Source organism: Haemaphysalis longicornis, unplaced genomic scaffold (assembly GCF_048455015.1).
Source record: "Haemaphysalis longicornis isolate Haplotype H1 unplaced genomic scaffold, Haemaphysalis longicornis Haplotype H1 scaffold_9, whole genome shotgun sequence".
In the NCBI taxonomy this organism is placed as follows: Eukaryota; Metazoa; Arthropoda; class Arachnida; order Ixodida; family Ixodidae; genus Haemaphysalis; species Haemaphysalis longicornis.
Genome location: NW_027526460.1, coordinates 25,830,441 through 25,849,694, shown reverse-complemented (window position 1 = coordinate 25,849,694; position 19,254 = coordinate 25,830,441). Strand labels below are relative to the sequence as shown.

At 44.0% G+C, this 19,254-nt stretch overlaps 1 protein-coding gene across 5 annotated transcripts in view; it reads right to left on the bottom strand.

The window, feature by feature from the left end:
- Nucleotides 1-19,254, bottom strand: part of Sev (receptor protein-tyrosine kinase sevenless) — a 149,324-nt gene that overhangs the window by 4,062 nt on the left and 126,008 nt on the right. For 2 of the 5 annotated variants that reach the window (XM_077683976.1, XM_077683978.1), the window contains exons 30-43: nt 16,876-17,114; nt 15,568-15,744; nt 14,285-14,598; nt 11,899-12,101; nt 10,885-10,986; nt 10,653-10,794; nt 9,509-9,671; nt 9,279-9,343; nt 8,819-8,948; nt 8,334-8,431; nt 6,837-7,034; nt 5,840-5,974; nt 4,605-4,765; nt 2,502-2,567 (exon numbers count right to left, since the gene is read on the bottom strand). In XM_077683976.1, the coding sequence (XP_077540102.1) occupies nt 2,502-2,567; nt 4,605-4,765; nt 5,840-5,974; nt 6,837-7,034; nt 8,334-8,431; nt 8,819-8,948; nt 9,279-9,343; nt 9,509-9,671; nt 10,653-10,794; nt 10,885-10,986; nt 11,899-12,101; nt 14,285-14,598; nt 15,568-15,744; nt 16,876-17,114 (2,193 nt within the window). Of the gene's footprint in view, nt 1-211; nt 313-2,501; nt 2,568-4,604; nt 4,766-5,839; nt 5,975-6,836; nt 7,035-8,333; nt 8,432-8,818; nt 8,949-9,278; nt 9,344-9,508; nt 9,672-10,652; nt 10,795-10,884; nt 10,987-11,898; nt 12,102-14,284; nt 14,599-15,567; nt 15,745-16,875; nt 17,115-19,254 lie in introns of all 5 variants that reach the window. The other 3 variants (XM_077683977.1, XM_077683979.1, XM_077683980.1) reach the window with 3 other exon arrangements.

Sequence of the window (19,254 nt, the reverse complement as noted above, 5' to 3'; positions counted from 1 at the left end):
CGGGCTGTTGACAACAATGTAGCTTCCACAGTGCTGCACGGAGCTTGTGGTATGAACTATAGTCACAAATAGGTCTTTCGAAACTAAATGTAAATTTGTACGTTGACAAACAACCAGACCATGAGTCTCTCCAGAGATTCCATGAATATGGTGCTGTCCCGTATACACATATATTTGCAACGTAGCTTCAAACAGAGCTACTATTCATTACCTGTGTTGCAGCTGGGTCACTGGAGATGCTCAAACAGTCTGACTCTGGAGTAGGGAACAGCAGGGAGTTTTGCTCTGGAGTGCTCAAGACTTTGCTAGGGCCTAGAACGGAAAGAGTACATCAGCTTTGCATTAGTAAATAAAATATTGCGAAGATTGCAGTGTGAGCCTGTTTGACTGAAACACTTTTACCTAGGGACGTCCTGTTTTTACAATTATCATCGCTTCCCTCCCACTTCTCACCAAATTTGAGGGATGTCGTAAATGGGTTGCATATGACCTGCTGGCGAAATTATCATGACTGCAAGTGAATGTCTGCCATTCACGTGTGCTGTTTTAGGTGCACGCCATCAGCAACGCTTTATTTTACGCTAATCTAGCTAGAACCTAATGACTACACAACAGTGATAGGTATTGATTAATTTAGAAAACACCAACTTTGAAATATTTATCAACAATTTTGTTATGTTAATAAAGAAAATAGTACTTCTATATCTTGGCTTCAGTGAGGTACGGAATGCAAAGTACAAATCACAAAAAGAAAAACAGTAGAATCACAATTTGCAAATGGCATTGTTCTAGTATTACCTCCACCACCACCTATCCAGCACCTAAAAGCTGTTAAAGCAACTAATGAAGCATTTGCGATGAAGGGACGAAACGTTAAAGCACATGAGTAAGTAACAAGTAGGTTACGACAACCACGACACGCATGCCAAGTTTTCCACACTCCAATAAACATCATGCCAAAATCATGCAACACATCTGTTTGCACACTTTCATACTCATTATTTCAACAGAAGAACTAAAATAAACACAAGCACATTTTTGTTACTCATTGCATTTCATGGCACAATGACTTTATTCTTCAACGCGTTGAACTTGTTCTTTTCACAGATACCTTCAGGAAATTCAAAAGTCATTCCCACTTTAAAAATCTCTTTCTACTTTATTGCATATGGAATTGCATAAAGATCACTCCCCAACGGTAGCACAATACATTTCATTCTATAACTGCCCGAATTCGAAGAGGAGGATTCCCCAACAACTTTCAGTAGGTAGGTCAGCAGCGTGGTACTTAAAAGCACCATACTGTTCTCAGTTTAGCCTCAATGGTATTAGAATTCGACGCTTTCACAGCTCCATTTGGAGTCTGTGCCTCTGAAACAAGGGCACATTATGTATGAGAAAATGATGATTAAATGCAATCGATATGGCTGTGACATTCAAGGCTACAATGATCCCACTGACAATGTTTTATCGTAATTCATGAATACTAAGTATCGCGGTAGTTTATTTAGCCCCGATGGTATTAGAATTTGAAGCTTTCATAGCTCCATCTAGAGTGTGTGCCTCCTAAATAATGGCACACTATGTACGAGAAAATAACGATTAAATGCAATTAACATGGCTGTGACATCCAAGGCTACAATGATCCCACTGACAATGTTATATCGTGATTCATGAACATTAAGTATCATTGTAGTTTATTCATTACTAAGTACAGCTGTAGTGCTATAGTATGTGGGATCATTTTTAGCAGGCCGTTCTTTACAAGCCAATCGATGCAACACTTGTTACATTATCAAGTTTTTATTTTTCCTTTGGCTGGTGGCTTCAAACCTGCAGCCCTCAAACCTTTCCATTCCTTACCGTTCCCAATAAAACAAGTTGAGCAGAGAGAAAAAGGACGACGCATGCATAGATATAGGCAATGCCGACGCCCCATAGACAATGAAGGCTGTGCTGTGCACCCTTAGACACATACCATCTTCATGGCAAGGATTATCGACTGAGTAAATACCAAGTACAGTTACATTCGATAATTCTGGGTATTTTTAGAAAGCAGTGATTATACAATGCGCGTAAGAGCTTACGGATAAAATAAAAGGAATGTTTTCTCAGGCCTTCATTCCTCTAGGGGTGTCAGCAATGCATTACAGAGTGTCTCACTAATGTTGTTCCAGCTAGTGTCACTAGATAAGGTTCTTATCTAGTGACACCAGTTCCATCCTGAGGTAGCCACAGGCCTTGGATGCTAATCAAAAGAAAGCTCCATCACTGATAGGTGCATTCACAAGGCACATGTTCTTTGTCAATTAGCCGGCTTGTGGAACCAAAGGTGGTGCATGGGACCAGTGAGACAGTGCAAAAGTGCAAACAGCGGCAGCAGCGGCAGCAGCCTTGGGGTGGGTGTACGGCCTGAGCATGCGTGGTGCGTGCGTGCGTGCGTGCTACGAGGTGCAGTGTAAATAGCAGTGCAGGGGTCGAAGCGAAGCGGCAGCGACTACCTGGTTGCGGTGACCTGACCGGTGGTGGGTACCGCTCTCCCTGGTAACCCAAATTGTCAATGCCACCTACAACGGTGGCGGGAGACACACAGACACACAACAGATTGACAAGACGGAACTGGTGAAAATTATTATAAGCAGACGGATTGGCGAAGAAAATTTAGCATTTGAAAGCGTCAGCCACTTTTGGCGCAAACCTCGCCCAAAAAAAGTACATTTTAAACGTTAATTTAAAATTACATCTCCTAAAGCTTGGGTAACTTTTGAAAGTACAAGGTGCGCCACAGTGACAATACTTGAAGGATTGATAATACTGTCAATGTGGCACCTGTGTACAGACCATGAAAATTGTGTAGCTGGAACACCGATTAGATTGTACGGTTTAATGCACCATGAGGCGCGCCGTAGTGGAGGGCTCCAGATTAATTTCAACGACCTGTAAATCTTTAACATTCACAGAAGTATTGACATGGGTGTTTTTGCTTTTCGCCTCCATCAGAAAAGCAGCCACAAGAGCCACGATCGAACCCGCGACTTTGGTCCCAGCAGCACAACACCTTAGCCACTGGGCCACTGCGGTGAGTAGCTGGAACTTGCGTAAAGCAAAGCAGAAACAAAAAATAAATTAAACTGAGTGTGGCTTCTAGCTTTGGGTGCCTATAAGGTGCTTCTATAAAAAATTGTGAGACCTTTCGTAAAGTTTCGAAGGAAGTGACTGTGAAAGCCGCAGGACCGTGCATGAACAGTGCGGCAGTGCAACACCAGCAGTTCCTGACCCACAAAAAGCCACTGCAGAAATTTTTTTTTTCATTGCGTTATTCATCAAACTCTGTTTAACCTTTTTTTTTTTTTGCCACCTAGACTGGACAGCACTAGACTGGGGTTAATAAGTTTTCAATTTGTGCTGGCCCTGGTTGAAGAAGGCGAAACTGGGAGTGGCAACTCTGTTCTCCTTTCTTGAACGTCCTTTCCCACAGTATGATTCTGCTTGCCGCGAAGTAATTCTACAGGCAAACGTTGAGTTGTCATAAACCAGCTTGGCGCTACTTTCACTGATAACTCTCTGTATCTGCTTTGCTGGAAAAAGCAGACAAGGTCGATCATACCCCATAGACAAACTGGCTGCTGCAATGCGCGTAAGCAGGTGACTCAGTAAAGAAACCATTGTGGCGAAGAAAAGGACACGCAAGATGTAAAAGAGAAAGCATGCCGTAATGATGATATAATTGAGAGCGCCACGTGTACCAAGCTGAATTGATGCGTCCCTCTAATATGCATCAGTGATAAGGGTTGGTCCTGTGGTGGTGTATTGTCCTGTGGCATCAAAGGCAATGATGTTAAAGCAAATGTGTTAAATTAAAACACTTTGCAAAAAAAAGCTGAGTTATTTACTTTTTCAGTCCTGGCATCCTTTATTTAGAACATGAACCAAAAGACTTCTAGCAATTTGAGAACAAAACCAAAACAGCTAGTTTTCTGGGAAATAGTTATTCAAGGATGCCTCTTTTTATAGATATTATCATTACTTGTTTTTTGCTATAGCTGAAAGCTAGAAAGAGGAAGGCATTGCAGTAAGGACGAACTGACGTCAGGGTGACCCCAAGGACCGAAGTTCTAGTTTGATGACATGGCTGTAAATCCAAAAATACTTGCACTAAGAGACTTATTTCTTGTCTGTGGGCTTACTGCTTTTCAAATTTCAGGAAAACAAGCAAAAACCTTTTTTCTGCCGTAATTAAATTTTAATTGCGTGATGACCTAATTAGATCTCACGCTTGTAAATTGTTAATTACTTGCATCACATGCTCAGTTTTTTTTTGGCTTATAGGGTCTAATTAAAAAAGGAAACACCCAGAAAAAAATTTTACATTGGAAAGAAAAAATTCAGGGCTGAAAGGCAAATAATATTCAATTTAGTAGTTTTTTTAGCCGCGTTGTTCCAAAGGATTATTTCGCACGGGCTAATATTATATTCTCTACACGAATGCCAAGATAGATGTAACAGTGACAATCAAAACGGCCCAACAAATACACGCTACGTAGTTAATTCAATTCTGACATATTCCTTCTAGATCAGGTGGGAAGATAAGAGACGGTGTCTACCTGTGAAGGACTGTCCAAGATAGTTGTGATTGTGCACAGCTGTGGCAATGCTCGCAAAGGCCTGGTACTTCTCACGCAGGAACTCCAAGGTGTCCAAGCAAAACGCGAAATCGGGCCTGCCTTCCGGATTATAGGACCAGCACCTGAGCATCAGGTCGTGCCTGCAGAAAAATAATGAGGAAAAAAATAAAAGTCAATGCTCACAATCGACAACCTCTGCATGCACATTTTTGGTGCACTAAAAACTGGTGGCATTTCAGAACAAATTCCAAATATTGCTGAATACTTAACATGCAGTTTGTTTCTAGTTGGAGGGAGGGCTAGTGTTACATATCGTGGGCTTGAGGAACCCGAACGTTTATTTAAAACTGGCCACACTTGGGTTGTACAAGCACCGACTGACTGAGTGCGTAAAAACCACTCCAAAACACTTCACAGCTGCCACGTGGCGCGGCCACACGTCACATGTTCGTTGCTGTCTTTCCTGTTGCCGCCAAACACAGCGGTCACAGTCACAATACACAACAGCTAGAAAGGTTAGATATATAATACTTGCATGTCATCCCATAACCCACCATTTTACCACAGGGTGTATGTAACCTGCTGCCACTCGATACTGACAGTTTTCTTGTTTTGTTTTAAAAGGAAATGGCTAATGCTAGGCAGAAATTTAAAAAAAAACGAAGTGTTTTGCCACGTATTATTTCCTTTTGCGTTTGAGTTTCCATTTCTTTTTTCAGTGCCCTTCTTTTTGCTGAAATATATTATAACGCACCAGGCTCAGTATTTCTTGAGTTAATTAGCAAACATTAGGAGTAGCAAAACCATGGTTCAGCATCCCGAAAATCCAGTCCTACTCACACCTGAAATTCAACCTCGCCCATTCTGTGATAGGAAGCACGGAATGGAGGGTGATGGGAAATTGCCCACTTCCATATACCTGTTCTGTCACCGGTGCCATATGAACACGCTGTATTTACAAAATGTATAGTCCAGCCAGTACTATTGTAAAGGTTCCTTTAAGCATATTAATGCCCATTCCAATTTGTGGGTGAATTTTTTCCGCTAGTTTTGTGATTGATGGCAAATTTGTGACCGTGCTTCAAAACAAGTACACGCACACGATACTATTAATAAAGAGATTTTTCATCAGTCATTGTGGAGCAGGTGAAGTTTTACAGATGCTTTATGGATGGAATGGCCAGTCTGACTGACAGAGCAACCGCAGTGCTCACAGGTCGTCGGGGCAGTTGTCCGGGTTGTCCAGGCGGCCTCCTTCCCTAACGTAGTGCAGCACTTCGAGGTTGTTCCGGGCAGGGTAGGGCTGCTGGCCCATGGTCATCACCTCCCACAGCAGCACACCGAACGCCCTGCACCAAGTGGCACAAACAATTACTGAGAGAGGGAAGGAATTCAACAAAAATCACTTTATGATTTAAGCTGCATTGGCCCTAGATTTACAAAAGTAGTGCATCTGAACCAACAAAAGTGAATTTTCCACCAGAAGATTGCGAAATTAAGAATTTTATAGGTAACAGATAACAAAACTTTTTTATTAATGAATTGAAACAAACACAGCAAGTGCATGGGCATTATTTCTGCACAGTCAGGTTCTTCGATGTTGCTTTCATGAACAATTAAGTTACACTTTTGCAATTAAAATTATGCAGCAGGGAATCTAGCCCCTTCTGCAAGTCCTTCCTTTTAATAAACTGACAATTCGAATGAACACTTTTTCAACACCTACTGCTACTATATTTTCACGCGTATAACCTGCCCCTGCATATAACCCGCACCCCTTTCCGTCGGCGAATAAAAAAAAATATCTCCGCTTTTGCCCGCATATTTTCAACATAAAAGGATGGACCAAGGCTACTGCTCAAGCAACATTTAAAATTTGTTTATGCAAAAGAACCTACCTAGCTGACTACGTAATTAGATGACTTGCCGCATACATTTTTTCAAGTTGGCATATTGTTCAGCTGTGTGTGCAAAATAAGCACTGTCAACGGGATAGCAGTGGCTAAGTCGCTATTACTGTTATAGGGGCATCATGGCACAACGCGCATTGCAGAGAAGCTGCACCAAAGAAAATACCTCGCATATACTAATCTGCACCTCTACTACACCCCTGAAATTTTCCCATTTTCGGTGTGAGTTATACGCACGAAAATACGGTAGTTACAAGCTTGAGTTCTTGCTAAACAAGTTCACGGGGAGCCCAGAACTGACCAGACGTCCGAGTGGTTGGTAAAGACACCGTCGACGAGCGATTCCGGCGGCATCCAGCGAACGGGCAGCAGGCCCTCCCCCTCCTTGCGGTAGTAGTCGTGCTTGTAGATGTCGCGTGCCAGGCCGAAGTCCCCGATCTTGACCACGCGCTCGGCAGGGTCCGTGCTCGACACGAGGCAGTTCCTCGCCGCCAGATCCCTGTGACCACACGGCGACGCCAGTACGAAATCTTCAGGTGCACTTGAAACCACCGGAAAGCTTTACGGTTTGCTGCTCGCCTATTGGCTGACTCGGAACTCAATATTCTCTGGGTAAATGATTTTTGCATTCTGAAGAGCCAGGCAAGATATTTTTCCTTCTTTTTTCGTTTTGCTTTGGGACCTTGGAACAGAAAAGTATTTGTAAGGATGAAGATAACTTGCTTATAGCTATGTGGACAACAAAAAATGAAAGAAGCTCACACTAATGCGCAAGACTTGAACGTAGCGAAGCTGCACGCAACCTTCGCAACCATCACGACTGTTTAAGTCCATGATTGCAGCCGATTTGCTCCTTCTTCGCTGCCACAATGACCTGTACTCCATCATTGTTGCTATAAGTGCGAGCTTCTTTCATTTTTTGGAAGCCATAATCCTTGGACATCACCTCGAAGGAGCGTATGCAATGACGTGTCTTTCTTGCTCCGAGCAAGCGTTGCCACGATTACGACAAACGCTGGACGGTTTCTCTTTCTTTTTTGCCAACCTTGGCCGATCTCCCCAAGTGGGTATGCTTGGCTTGACAAACATGTGCCAGAGACACTAGGCGGTCGCCGCGAGGCACGCACACACGAGCACTCGGCATTTTCTTGGTTTTTTAAACTGCCAGGCAAACGCCTCGAGGCAACCGATCATGTGCGCATGTTTGGCATTTTCTTGCTATTTTTAATTGCGGACACGAAAAATAATGATTTGCTAAACATCTTCGCTGTTAAAAACAGGAAAGAAAGCTGGGCGTAATTCCTGTGAGGGAGATGGGAACAGCAAAAAGCAGTGCACAGCTTTGCGTCTGAATAGCAAATATACAGAATGAGGAATCTTCACATTCTGTGGAACTCTGAAGGCTTATAACTCCTAGACAAGATAGGAAAGGCTTTGCTGGAGAGTTTAGCTGGCCAGCTCAAAGCAGCTTATAAAGGACTGCTCGCACGTGCGCATTCCTCTAAGCAATGATAAAAGAACACTCATCACAATGTTTGTTCTCTTCCGGTCTGTACTTGTCTACGGAAAGCACAGATTGCCTGTTCGAGAAGACAAAGTTGACTTCATTGCGGCAGTCTGAACGAAAGCAATTTATCTTGACTATACCCAACTGGTGAAAGCCCACAAACTGGGAACTTCTTTCAGAGACATTTTTACGTGCAGTAAAAGCTATAGTGAATTCAAATGAGTGAAAAAAGTGAGTTTTGTATGAAACATGAAGACATTGAATGAAACTTAAAAAGCGCAGAATGGTCACCTGTGCACGAAGTGCATGTCCTCGAGGTATTTGCAGCCCTTGGCGACGTCCACACATATGCTGAGTAGGTCGTTGAGTGTCAGCGGGGACCGCTCACCCTTAATGTAAACAAGGGAGAGAGAGTGCGTCTGTTAGCATTAGTGCAGTATGCACATTCCTCACCTTGTGGAGATGCCTCAACTATAGTTTCCCCCACAAACACAAATTAGCAAAAGAAGGTGGTGAAAAACCAAACCCACCTCACCCTTTGACTGGTTCATTAGGCCGTTAGCAAGAATAAAAAATAATAACTAACAAGAACCCTTTGAAATGCAAAAGAATGGAGATGTGGACTTATTATAGTAAAGGAATTGTAATGACTCTTATCGTAATAGAAGTCACAAAACAAATAAACAAGTCACGCACTTAGCAATATCCCTATCTAACGCTTGCAGAACAAATCAAAGAATCATGCTAGATAAGGTCAGAAAATAAATATCACTTACTGCGGTCGGGCGATTGCTCCTCAGATAGGACAGCAGGTCCCCTCCTTCCATTAGCTCGAGGATGATAAAATGAAGGCTGTTGTCCAGAGAAATCCCGAGCAATCGAAGAATGTGCTCGTGCTTGAAATTGCTGGAAAAAAAAGGGTCACATTCACAAGATGGAGTCGGTGATTTATGCAGACATCAAGGCATCTCCCCCTCTTTTTTAGTGATAATAAAAGGTTTCCAAATGTGCACATACGAAGCATTACGTTATGCACACCTTACTTATTTATTTCATTAATTTTCTGGCTTAAATTACGAATCACAATTATGTAGCAATAAACCATGTACAGGTCCATTGCTTTTGGATATGAGCTGGATTTCTTATTTTAATAAGTTGGGGAGGTGTTCAACAATGTGAACATGTGTATGACAAAAAGTGGAGGAGTGGAAACAGTAAAAGTTGTGCACAACCTACCTCATTAGCTTGGCTTCCTTCAAGAACTCCGCTTTCTCTTGTTCCGTGGCCCCCTTCCGGAGGTTCTGTGTACAAAAGAAAAGAGCATAAATTTGCATGCGCCGGCAGGTGCTTTGAAAGGAAAACTACAGCACATTACAGATGCACTTGGGACTAATCCGTAAGCATACCTTAATGCTAACCAAGGTTCGAACTCAGGCTAGTTGGTTCTGGTTTCAAATTATGCATACCTTGACGGCAACCTTGGCCGGCGGTACACCTTCTCCGCCAAGGTTGTGCGCTATTCCTTCATATACTTCGCCAAAAGCTCCGCTTCCCAGGAACTTGGTCAGTATTATCTGGTCCCGCTCAATGAGGGGCACAGAAGCGAGCTCTTCGTCCAGGGGCAGGTCTCTACGTTGTGCAATATGGAGAGAAATCAGTATTAAATAACTTTACCATCCATTCCTATAGAAAGTTGAGAGTAGCGCGAAAGCTTTCTGGCATCAAAACTGAATCAAAAGTGCATCAAAAACTTTGCTAGAGGTGCGTCCGACCTTTGCTGAAAGTGCGTCCAAGCGATCGGCAAACCTTCAAAGACCCAAACCGGAAACGAAGAACGAACTCACGCAACGATTTTACGCGCATTATGTAAACGCGTCTATGAACGATCTACTAAATGTTACCGATACGTGGTTTATGAGATAGAGGTATACTATTGCGTTCCTTTCTTCATGATCGATGCGTGTATTGTCTTATCTAGAACCGTTCCTATTTCGCAACCTTCACGCAACCGTTTTGACACAATAGAAACCCGGTTTCAAGCACACGCCGGGTGTCCAGAGATCTTGTCAGAGCTTTTCGGCCGACCAACCGGTCTATGGGGAAATGCATTAGTTTTTCAACAGGACGCCATTGGTCCCACTGAGAAAGCTTTCGCTTTAAAATCTGCCACTTCACAAATTCCTTCGCATTTTATGACCGCCACTTTTTTTGCGAATTAATACAAGAGCGATGGCACATGGCCAACCATAACAAAAATAGCAGAAACCCTTTAGGAAGCAAACAGTTTTGGGAGACTTCCGGCTTACGGGGACATTACAAAAACTGCTTGATCCTTACAACAGCTCGAGAGCTTGCCACCACGCGACACAAAGTCTGGCGCAAATCAATCCAAGTGCGACAGGAAAACACGGCATAAGGTGCCACTGCTGCCAAAGACAAGTTCTGCCCTGACATTCACTCATTCCGTCATTCCGTATTCTAGTGTAGCGCCGAATTAATGACATTTAGTGCGAATGACATTTGCTCTAAATGTCATTAGATCTGCTTTGTGACAGGGGTATAAATCATATGTGAAAAAGGACATAAGTTTCAGGGGTCACAGAGTCTTACCCAAGGGCGTACAAAGCGTTGTTCTGTTGAATGAAATTCCCATTGCGAGGCAGCTCGCTTAGGGTGGCCAGTTCGAGGTCCGGTCGAAGATCACGGACATTGTCTTGAAGAACTTTCTTTTCCTTTTGCCGCCTCTTGTAGACTGAAAGGATGAATACGTGAATGTAGGTGTGTTAACACTTTTGAGCATGCACGTGCGTTCAATTTATAAGAGCTGCTGAGAGTTCCTTACCAATGTAGAGAGATAGTAGAAGAACACTGGCGAAGAGAAGAATACCCAAGAAAACAAACACGATGATGCTTCTGATAGAGTTGGACTGGAGACCTATTACAGCTGCAAAGAGGTAAAATGAAGAAAAGGTGACAATGTGTAATTATTTTTCAGCTAATTGACATCATAACGTTTCATTTACCCAGACCATACAATGGAAAATTGCAACTATAGAGTAAGTTAACAAGTGCAAGAATAAATGTTTAAATGAGTTTATAGTAACGTTTTTTTTTTTGTAATGGAAAACGATATTTACACCCAAAGGCTTTACCTTGGCAGGTGTTGTAAAGTCATCAGTTGAAATGGCATTTACCCACAGCGTCCTCAACTACCAACTCTATATTCTCAACAGCATGACCGACTCATAATATGCTACTACACAAAATTCGACATCCACCTCAATGCAACCGTACGGCTACAAAGAAAAGCTGTACAGCTTTCTCGGAAGCTTTGCACTTGAAAAAAACATTTGTCCTGGTCCAGGATATGAACCCACGACCACCGCCTATCTACGGCAGTTGCTCTACCAACTGGGCTAACCAGGAGGCTAGCCGTTTGTAGCGCCGATGACGACTGAGGTGGATGTCAAATTTTCCTTCTCAGAAAGTTACTCCACCTCGGGTATTTCCCCTAAATCTAGTTGATTAATATGCTGCTATGTACGTAAGTGTTTTTTATCTCAGCCTTAAAACAGTGAAACTGTACGCGGAATTAAAGCCCATGGCGAATTTCTTTCGTGCCACAGCGATATGCTGGAACACTTCCGCAACTTAAAGTTTAAAAATTTATTTTTATCTGCGACTGAAAAAAATTAGAATGGCGCCAGTGGAATCGTAGATTAACTTTATCGATGGCTGCAAGCCACGACATTGTTTATAATAGATTTAGTAATAATCACAGTTCTCCAAAAATGATAAAATTGCGAAATTTTCACTAAATAATAGCAGTGTACTTCAGCGGCAGCCCACGCCTCACCTCCAGGTTCCGGCAGCGTGAACGGCTCACTGGGACTGCTGAACTCTCCTTCGCCAAACTCATTTAGGGCCCTCACTCGGAACACGTATTGGCTTTGTGCCGGAAGGTCGCGGATGATCCAGTGGTTGGCGCTACTGTTGTACGCTGTGATCCAGGCCTGTTCGGTGTCACCTGTTCGCTGCTCACCGATGGAGTCCACACTCCTGAAAGGTCCGAAAGGGAAGCCATTAACCTACTTGCACTCGCAGTTTTGTGCAGTTTGTCTTGGGGCACCAACCTGCGTCATCCGTTGTATCTTATAAACCCTTTTGTGCAAAGTGGAGTGCCAAGCGTCAAAAAAGAATCGCATTTCTGCCTTTTATTATAGCTCCAGCTTTCCCTCTCCTTTTTTGTTTTCTCTATTTCTGGTGACGTCACTGTGCTCTGCACTCCACCATTGCTGAAACTGCCACAGAGGTGCTCCGAAGGATGGATATATGACACAAGTATAGCCCTCTTTTCCAAGTACTGTATTTCTGCGATTCTAAGCACCCCTCAATTCTAAGCACCCTCCCCTACTTTCAGGGGGGGACGAATTGGAAAAAAAGTTTGCATGCGAATCTAAGCACCCCCTTTTCAAAGCAAACATCGCAAGGTGGATTTGAGACGCGTCAAAACAGACCTAAGTTGTCGTTGTGGCCAAGTAATTTATAAAATTTTCAATTGCAAACCACTTCAACGGAACAGAAGAAGACCTGCTGGGCGATGCTGAGAGCGGCTGCCCAAGTGGCACAGTGGACTCAAATAGTATAGTGAGGCTGACTGAGTATCAGACATAAAAGGTGGTTGAGTGTCTGTACCTATTTTTCTTTTGAATGTTTGCCGAATGAATCATTGTTCCTTGCACCCGTCTCATCGAGATGCGGCCACGAAAAAAAGTGGTGGGGGGGTAGGGTAACTTATGTTTTTCAAATCTAAGTGCCACTCTCACTTTGGGCATCGCAGTTGTGGAAAAAAGGGGTGCTAAGAATCAAGTAAATACAGTATATTCAATTTTTCATTCGCATGAATCATGAAACTATTCCAAAATTCACTGTCATGATCTCGCCACTACTAAAATTTCAGCAGGTAGGCAGTGCATTGGAGTATCCAAGTTGCACCTCTATAATCATACAGGGAGAATATTGTCATCAATTAGGTAATGCATTAGCAGCAGTAAAAAATGCGGGTAATGCGTCTGTAGTGTTGGTAAGGCCCTCACCACTTGAAAAGTGAACTTTGTCCAACATTTCTTAACTATAAGACAGGTGTAATGAAATCCCACTTTTGACAGGTCACCTAGGAGTGAAAATGACCACAGCTCTCATCACGGGTTAGAAAAAATGGTTTACAGAGGTTATGGCAGTGCATGGTCTATTTATTGTGTAATGTGGGAACTCAGTAACCTTCAACCCATATTTTCTACACTTACTTTTTTCAACAGCCCCCGCCTAACCTGTCAAAAGCTCTGTGCGCAACACTTACTATCCAAAAGGAGGTGCAGCCATCTTGGCATAGATTGGTGTGGCAGATTCTTCATTTCTTGTTATTGCGTTTTTTCTTTTCTTGCTACAAATTGATTTTTCAGGCAAAGGCACTTTCGCACATTTGCCTCTTTTCCTTTTCATTTATTTTTTGTTGGCTTTAAAGAAGAGGTGACACGTAATTTGAAAGCTGAGATAACTATGTAAAATGCTTCCTTTTTATCAGGAGATATCTCCCAGCAAGTTCCAACAGCAACCGTTCAGTATAACGTGTTTTAAATCCATTTTAATCTCTGCCTGCACGAGAAAGCCCAGAGCGGGCCAGCATGCCATCATCTGCTCCTTGCCCAAAACTGCCGATGTCGGGGCTCCCGTGACGTTGCTGACATGCTGGCTGCGGTTGGCGCGTGCTGCGACACCGTGTGTCATGTCATGGTTTTGGGACTGAAGTCATGCTGCCTGGGCACGTGGGGATGGTTAAAACCTCAGCCGGTCTGGGCGCGTGCGCGCGTCCAGACTGGCAGCGGTGCGACAAGAATGGTGACATCAGGGGTGCCTTCCTGCCATGGCAGCCGCTCGGTGTTCGTCTTGTCGAACTTGAAACTTACACGAATAAACGACGCCGTAAATGATTGCTTATGCTGCAATCAACCGTCTAATGTGCCATTCTGTGATCAGTGGGCTGGTAGGCCTCCATAGCAGCGAAAAAACTGTAACACGAAAATTTCGTGTCAGTACTTCTTCAAACCTGCCGGAGTAGATTTTGATCCCCACTTTTTTGTTTTTATTGCAAGGGACTGGATTAGCTTTTGTTCACCACTTCTTTTAAGGGGAACATAGAATGTATATCGAACAAAGGGGAAATTTTATCACGGGGTTCCCACCTGACTTGGAGCTCATAGAGAAGCAGTTCACCGCCATTGCGGGGCACGTCGTCCCAGCGCACTTGGAAGAGGTCCCTGCCCAATGTGGACACCTCGGGCGGGGAGGCCCGTCCAGGGCTGTCGGCGAGCGTGTGGAAGGCGAAGTGGTGCCCCTCGGGGGGCCAGGCAAAGCTGTCGTTGAGCGAGCTGCGGTACGTCAGCACCATGCGCAGGGAGTAGGGCGTGCGCGGCTGCAGCTTGCGCAGCGGGTAGATGTACGTCCGGTTGGCCTCGGTTGCCTCGCTCGTCAGGTAGCGCCACTCGGAGGTGTGCGGCTGAACAGGCAGTGGCAGACAAGGAGGTGCATTAGAGAGAGGAGGAGAGCATCCTCCACTATTGTGGAGGAGGACTCAAATGGGGAGAGAGAGTCAGGCCATGTATGGATGGGAACTTCCTATACAGTAGACTCGCGATAATGCAAACTCAGATAATTCAAACTTTCGGTTAATTAACACAAATTTCAAAATTTTGGCTGGCTCACTATGTCTTAAATGTATTTTAGAGCCACTTTAGGCTAACTTTATTTTTAAGTAACTCTGTGAAACTCGTCAGTCTTGCTGCTTTTTTTCCCACTCAATTCAAATATGCAATTTTTTTTTAGCAAGTCAATTAGTTCCCAAGGTAATTAGAGATAATTAGTAATTTTCGGAGGTACAATGGACAAAACAGTGTTATTCATAAAACTGTAATCTTTATATTTTCCAATACTACGAACCCTGGTGAGTGCAATAAGAGAATTGGTTTTTTGATACACCGCTCGGAACTAATTTTGCAGCTCATTAAACCTCGGTGGCACCAGTGGCAAGGAACCATTTCGAACGCCCATTTCAAACACCAAAGTTATTGTTATTGCATTTAAATTCCGCATTAATTAAATTTTAGCCTCAAGTGCGTGAACTGCTGTCGTAGCCTTAGTTGTGTCAACCAACCTTGTGGTTTAAAATAGTTTGGTTGCCATAACAACGAATTCTTTTGACACACCCTGTCTGGTTCGTAACCTAAACCAGCTACCATCCGCTGACCCAAAGTCAGCGTTCTTGCCATCATTTGACAATGCTTTCTTTAACTTATTAATGACATTTCAGATTGCAAAACACCAGCAGGCATCAAACTCATGTCCCGCTTTTATTCACTTTCCTACGTGTGCTATTGTGCACTCGAAGTTAGTTGCCAAGCTTCGAAAACACAAACTTGACTTGAAACAACGCAGCCTTCCTCTTTTGAAGCCCTTCGAGTAGTCTCACCTTGAGGAATTCTATCCTGTGGCTCAGTATGATGGGCTCATTGGGTGCCGTCCAGGCAAGGTCGATTTCGCGTGACGTCACTCGTGCCAGCGTCAGGTTTCCTGGCAGCTCGAACGTGGCCACAGAAAGCAGCTCGCTGTCACTGTGCATGTCTCCTCTCCTGGAGTATGCCCTCACCTGGATGGCACAAATTTTTGGGACCTTGGTGATCATGCACGCCCTTTTAGATAGACACACACAAAGCAATTTCGCGACTGGCTGTGTTCCCTTTTTCATAGAACCATTCCAAATCATACCGCTCGATTCAATCGATTCAATCAGCTTGACTCAAATGGCAGCACGAATGCAAGGCGTGCATGGGACTGTTGGGACTGTGGCACTGTTGCTTTCCTGGCCTAGAAACAGCTCAGGGGTATTTAAGAGCTACAGCCCGAAAAATTATTGCTCCATGTGCAAAGGATTATCAGCACCTATACGTGAACAATAAAGACCCGATTCGTACTATGTAGAAAAAGTGTACTGCAAAGTTCCCAGAGAGCGCCCTCCCCTGAAACACCGCCCACCCACCTGTACAGGTGAAATATCCAATTTGTTGAAAGAACACCAAGATCGCCCACCCTGTAACCTCGATGGCTATAGCACCGATGAGTGAACAAAATAAATGCAAATCATCTATTCATGTGTAGATGCGGTCACTTATTTGTCCTTTCCGCGCTTGAACCGAAAGTCCACCAATTTCGAATTTTTTCTTGATAGCTCAAGTTTTGGTTGGCGGTGCGGCCACCTTTTCATAGTTTTTTTGCACCTGACCCGAAAGTTTGCCCATTCTGTATTTTTCACTTGATATCACTCTACTTTGGGTGGGTGTTCTTTCAGAACTTTATGGTGGTTGATAACCTTCCATGATAGACTTTTGTATGTTGTATGTGAAAACGACCACTGCACGAATTTTAGACCCCACAAGCGTGCCGATCCTTTAAAAATAAGGCCAGCATTGTTCCTTTCCAACACTTGCACTGTCTTTTGTGTGCTAACCATCTCAATTTTCTGTACATGTGAACTGCATAAATGCCCGTGCCCTTTCCTCATTACTCTTGCAGCGAGAAAAGAGCACGACCGCAGGTTGAGCAATTTTTAGACCACTGCGTGGAATGTGGCAGCTTTCTCAAAAGGTGTGTGGCAACATTTACATTTGGCGTTCATTTTAACTACATTGTTAGTGCTTCTTTTGGCAGGAAGCGGGGAGGTGACCTAATTGCTCAACATTTTTGCCTACGCACACCAAAGCGAACATGCATGCAGGCTCACCAGGATGTTGTAATTTGTGGCGGGTGCCATGTCCTTGAGCAGCATCCGGTAACTGAGCGGTCTCTCGTCAGGTGCCGACAGGTACGACATCGAGTGCCACTTGTGCATACTGCCATCACGATACCAGCGTACCTCGTACGAAAGCGGGTGGCCATTCGGCTTCACCGGTGGACGCCATTGAATAGCAATGCTGGATGGGGTCAGTGCCTCCGCTTGCAACAGGATCGGCTCGCTCGGAACTGTAAGGTGGCATTGAGACTCATTCATTGCACGATTATGCCATGACTTGAGAGGGCCTATAAGCCTGTCACAGCAAGGAGCAAGTTTTATGTGATACTTTAAGAGGCTATGAACACAAAGTACAAACTTGGTCAATTTCAAATAACTAGACTTTGATAACTCGCTCATCTCTACTCCAGCCACAAATGCATTATTTTAACCGAAACACCCCAGAATTATCGAAACACTTTCAAATTCTGCGCTACATGACTTCCGCTTAACTACAATTTAAATTGAGGATGACCCAGCGAGCAATGGAACAGAAGATGATAGGTGTAATGTTAAGGGACAAGAAAAGAGTGGAGTGGGTCAGGGAACAAATGTGTGTTAAAGACATATTAGCTGAAATTAAGGAGAAGAAATGGGGGTGGGCAGGGCATGTAATGCGAAGGCAAGATAACCGTTGGTCATTAAGGGTAACAGAGTGGATCCCTAGAGAAGGCAAGCGTGGCAGGGGGCGGCAGAAAGTTAGACGGGCAGATGAGATCAAGAAGTTTGCGGGGATAAATTGGTCGTAGCTCAGGACCGGGATAATTGGAGATCTACAGGAGAGGCCTTTGCCCTGCAGTGGACGTAGATAGGCCGATGATGATGATGACGACTTCAGCAGTGCCCCAATTCTGGCGGCAGTGACGCAATAAAAGGAAACACTAAAGACATACTTGTCAGTGTGTTAAGTGCATGCACATTAGCATACAAGTGATATGATCAAACGAAACTAGAAGCCCCACTACGCTTCCCACCCAGTCTTGGCAATGGCTTTGGTCAGTGGGTGCCAATCGCACAAGCAAGATTCTGCGACATCCTAAAGACCTCATTTGAAAGTGGATGTGGCATCGCCACTGCTTAAAGGAGCCATGAAGAGAAAATGCAAGTTGGTTTTATTCGAAAGATTTCGTGTTTCATAGTGCCCCCAGCGCTTGTCCGGATACAAACGGTGCTTTATTCACTGAGAAATTAAATAATTTAGGTTAAAATTTTGATTTTCCCGCTCAATCGTGCGTTTTCGTGGTCCCAAATGACATCACAGGAACCGACCGCTCTGCAGCCTAGAGTACCTTCATTCACGCATCCGCCGTACAGGGTAGAGACACGTATACGCCGGCGCCGCCATTTTCGGTTGCTCGCTCGCCGCCGAAGCAAGTCATTGTGTCAAAACCGCGCTAAAATTATCGCCGAAACGCGGTTTACTGAAGAAGTTTGAATCATATTGTCTGTTTCGCGTTGCTAGGTCTCGTGGGAAACGAAAAGAATAACGCGTTGAGCCCGTTGGCCCAATTGCGGCGGCACGGGACCGTTCAAAGGTTGTCTCCACCCTGTACAGCGGTGTTGGTCTGTTCCCGCGTTTCTTTACGTTCCGTAACCTAGATGGCGCCACCATACCGTGGCAAGCGTTTGGTTTGTTTTTGCCCGCATTTAAACCTGGCTTGTTTTTGTTCTGGGAGAAAATATCCGTTCCCTGAAACAGTGCTCGCTCGACAAATGGGGTCACGTAAGACACCGTTGCTTGCGTCAATCGGCCAGTGTCGTCTGAGACAACCCCAAGCCCCGTAGTGCTGTGCAGCTAAACCAAGCATGCTGTGCGCAGTACGAACAGCAGAACGCATCAGTACTTCTATGTTTACATGTGCTTTCATAACTTCCACTGTTTGTCCCATCATTCTTATTGCTTTGTAAACAATGTGCCATAAATTTAAGCGCAAATCGCTCGTTCGTCTAGTTTGTAAGCTCTACCTAATTTGCGTCTGCTTCTGCCAGCCTCCGCCAATCGCAGAGCTTAGCTCATGTGACATCATAGGTTCTGTTGCGGGAAATGAGCTGGTCGGTAGCATGACCATTTCCGTTTTTCCTAATTATGTAGCTTATTTGAGCGAAGTTTACGTTAAAAGTGGTGTCAGTATGATTCTAACGAGACAATCTTTTGAATGAACCAAACTTGTGTTTTCTCTTCATGGCTCCTTTAATCTGTTTTCTTCACCGTCTCGATTATTTATTTGAAGTTTGTGGTTAAACTGGTATAATTGATATAGAGACAAAGCATTCTTTTTAATGAACGAAACATGTATTATATTGTTTTTATGTCACCTTAAAGACTAAATG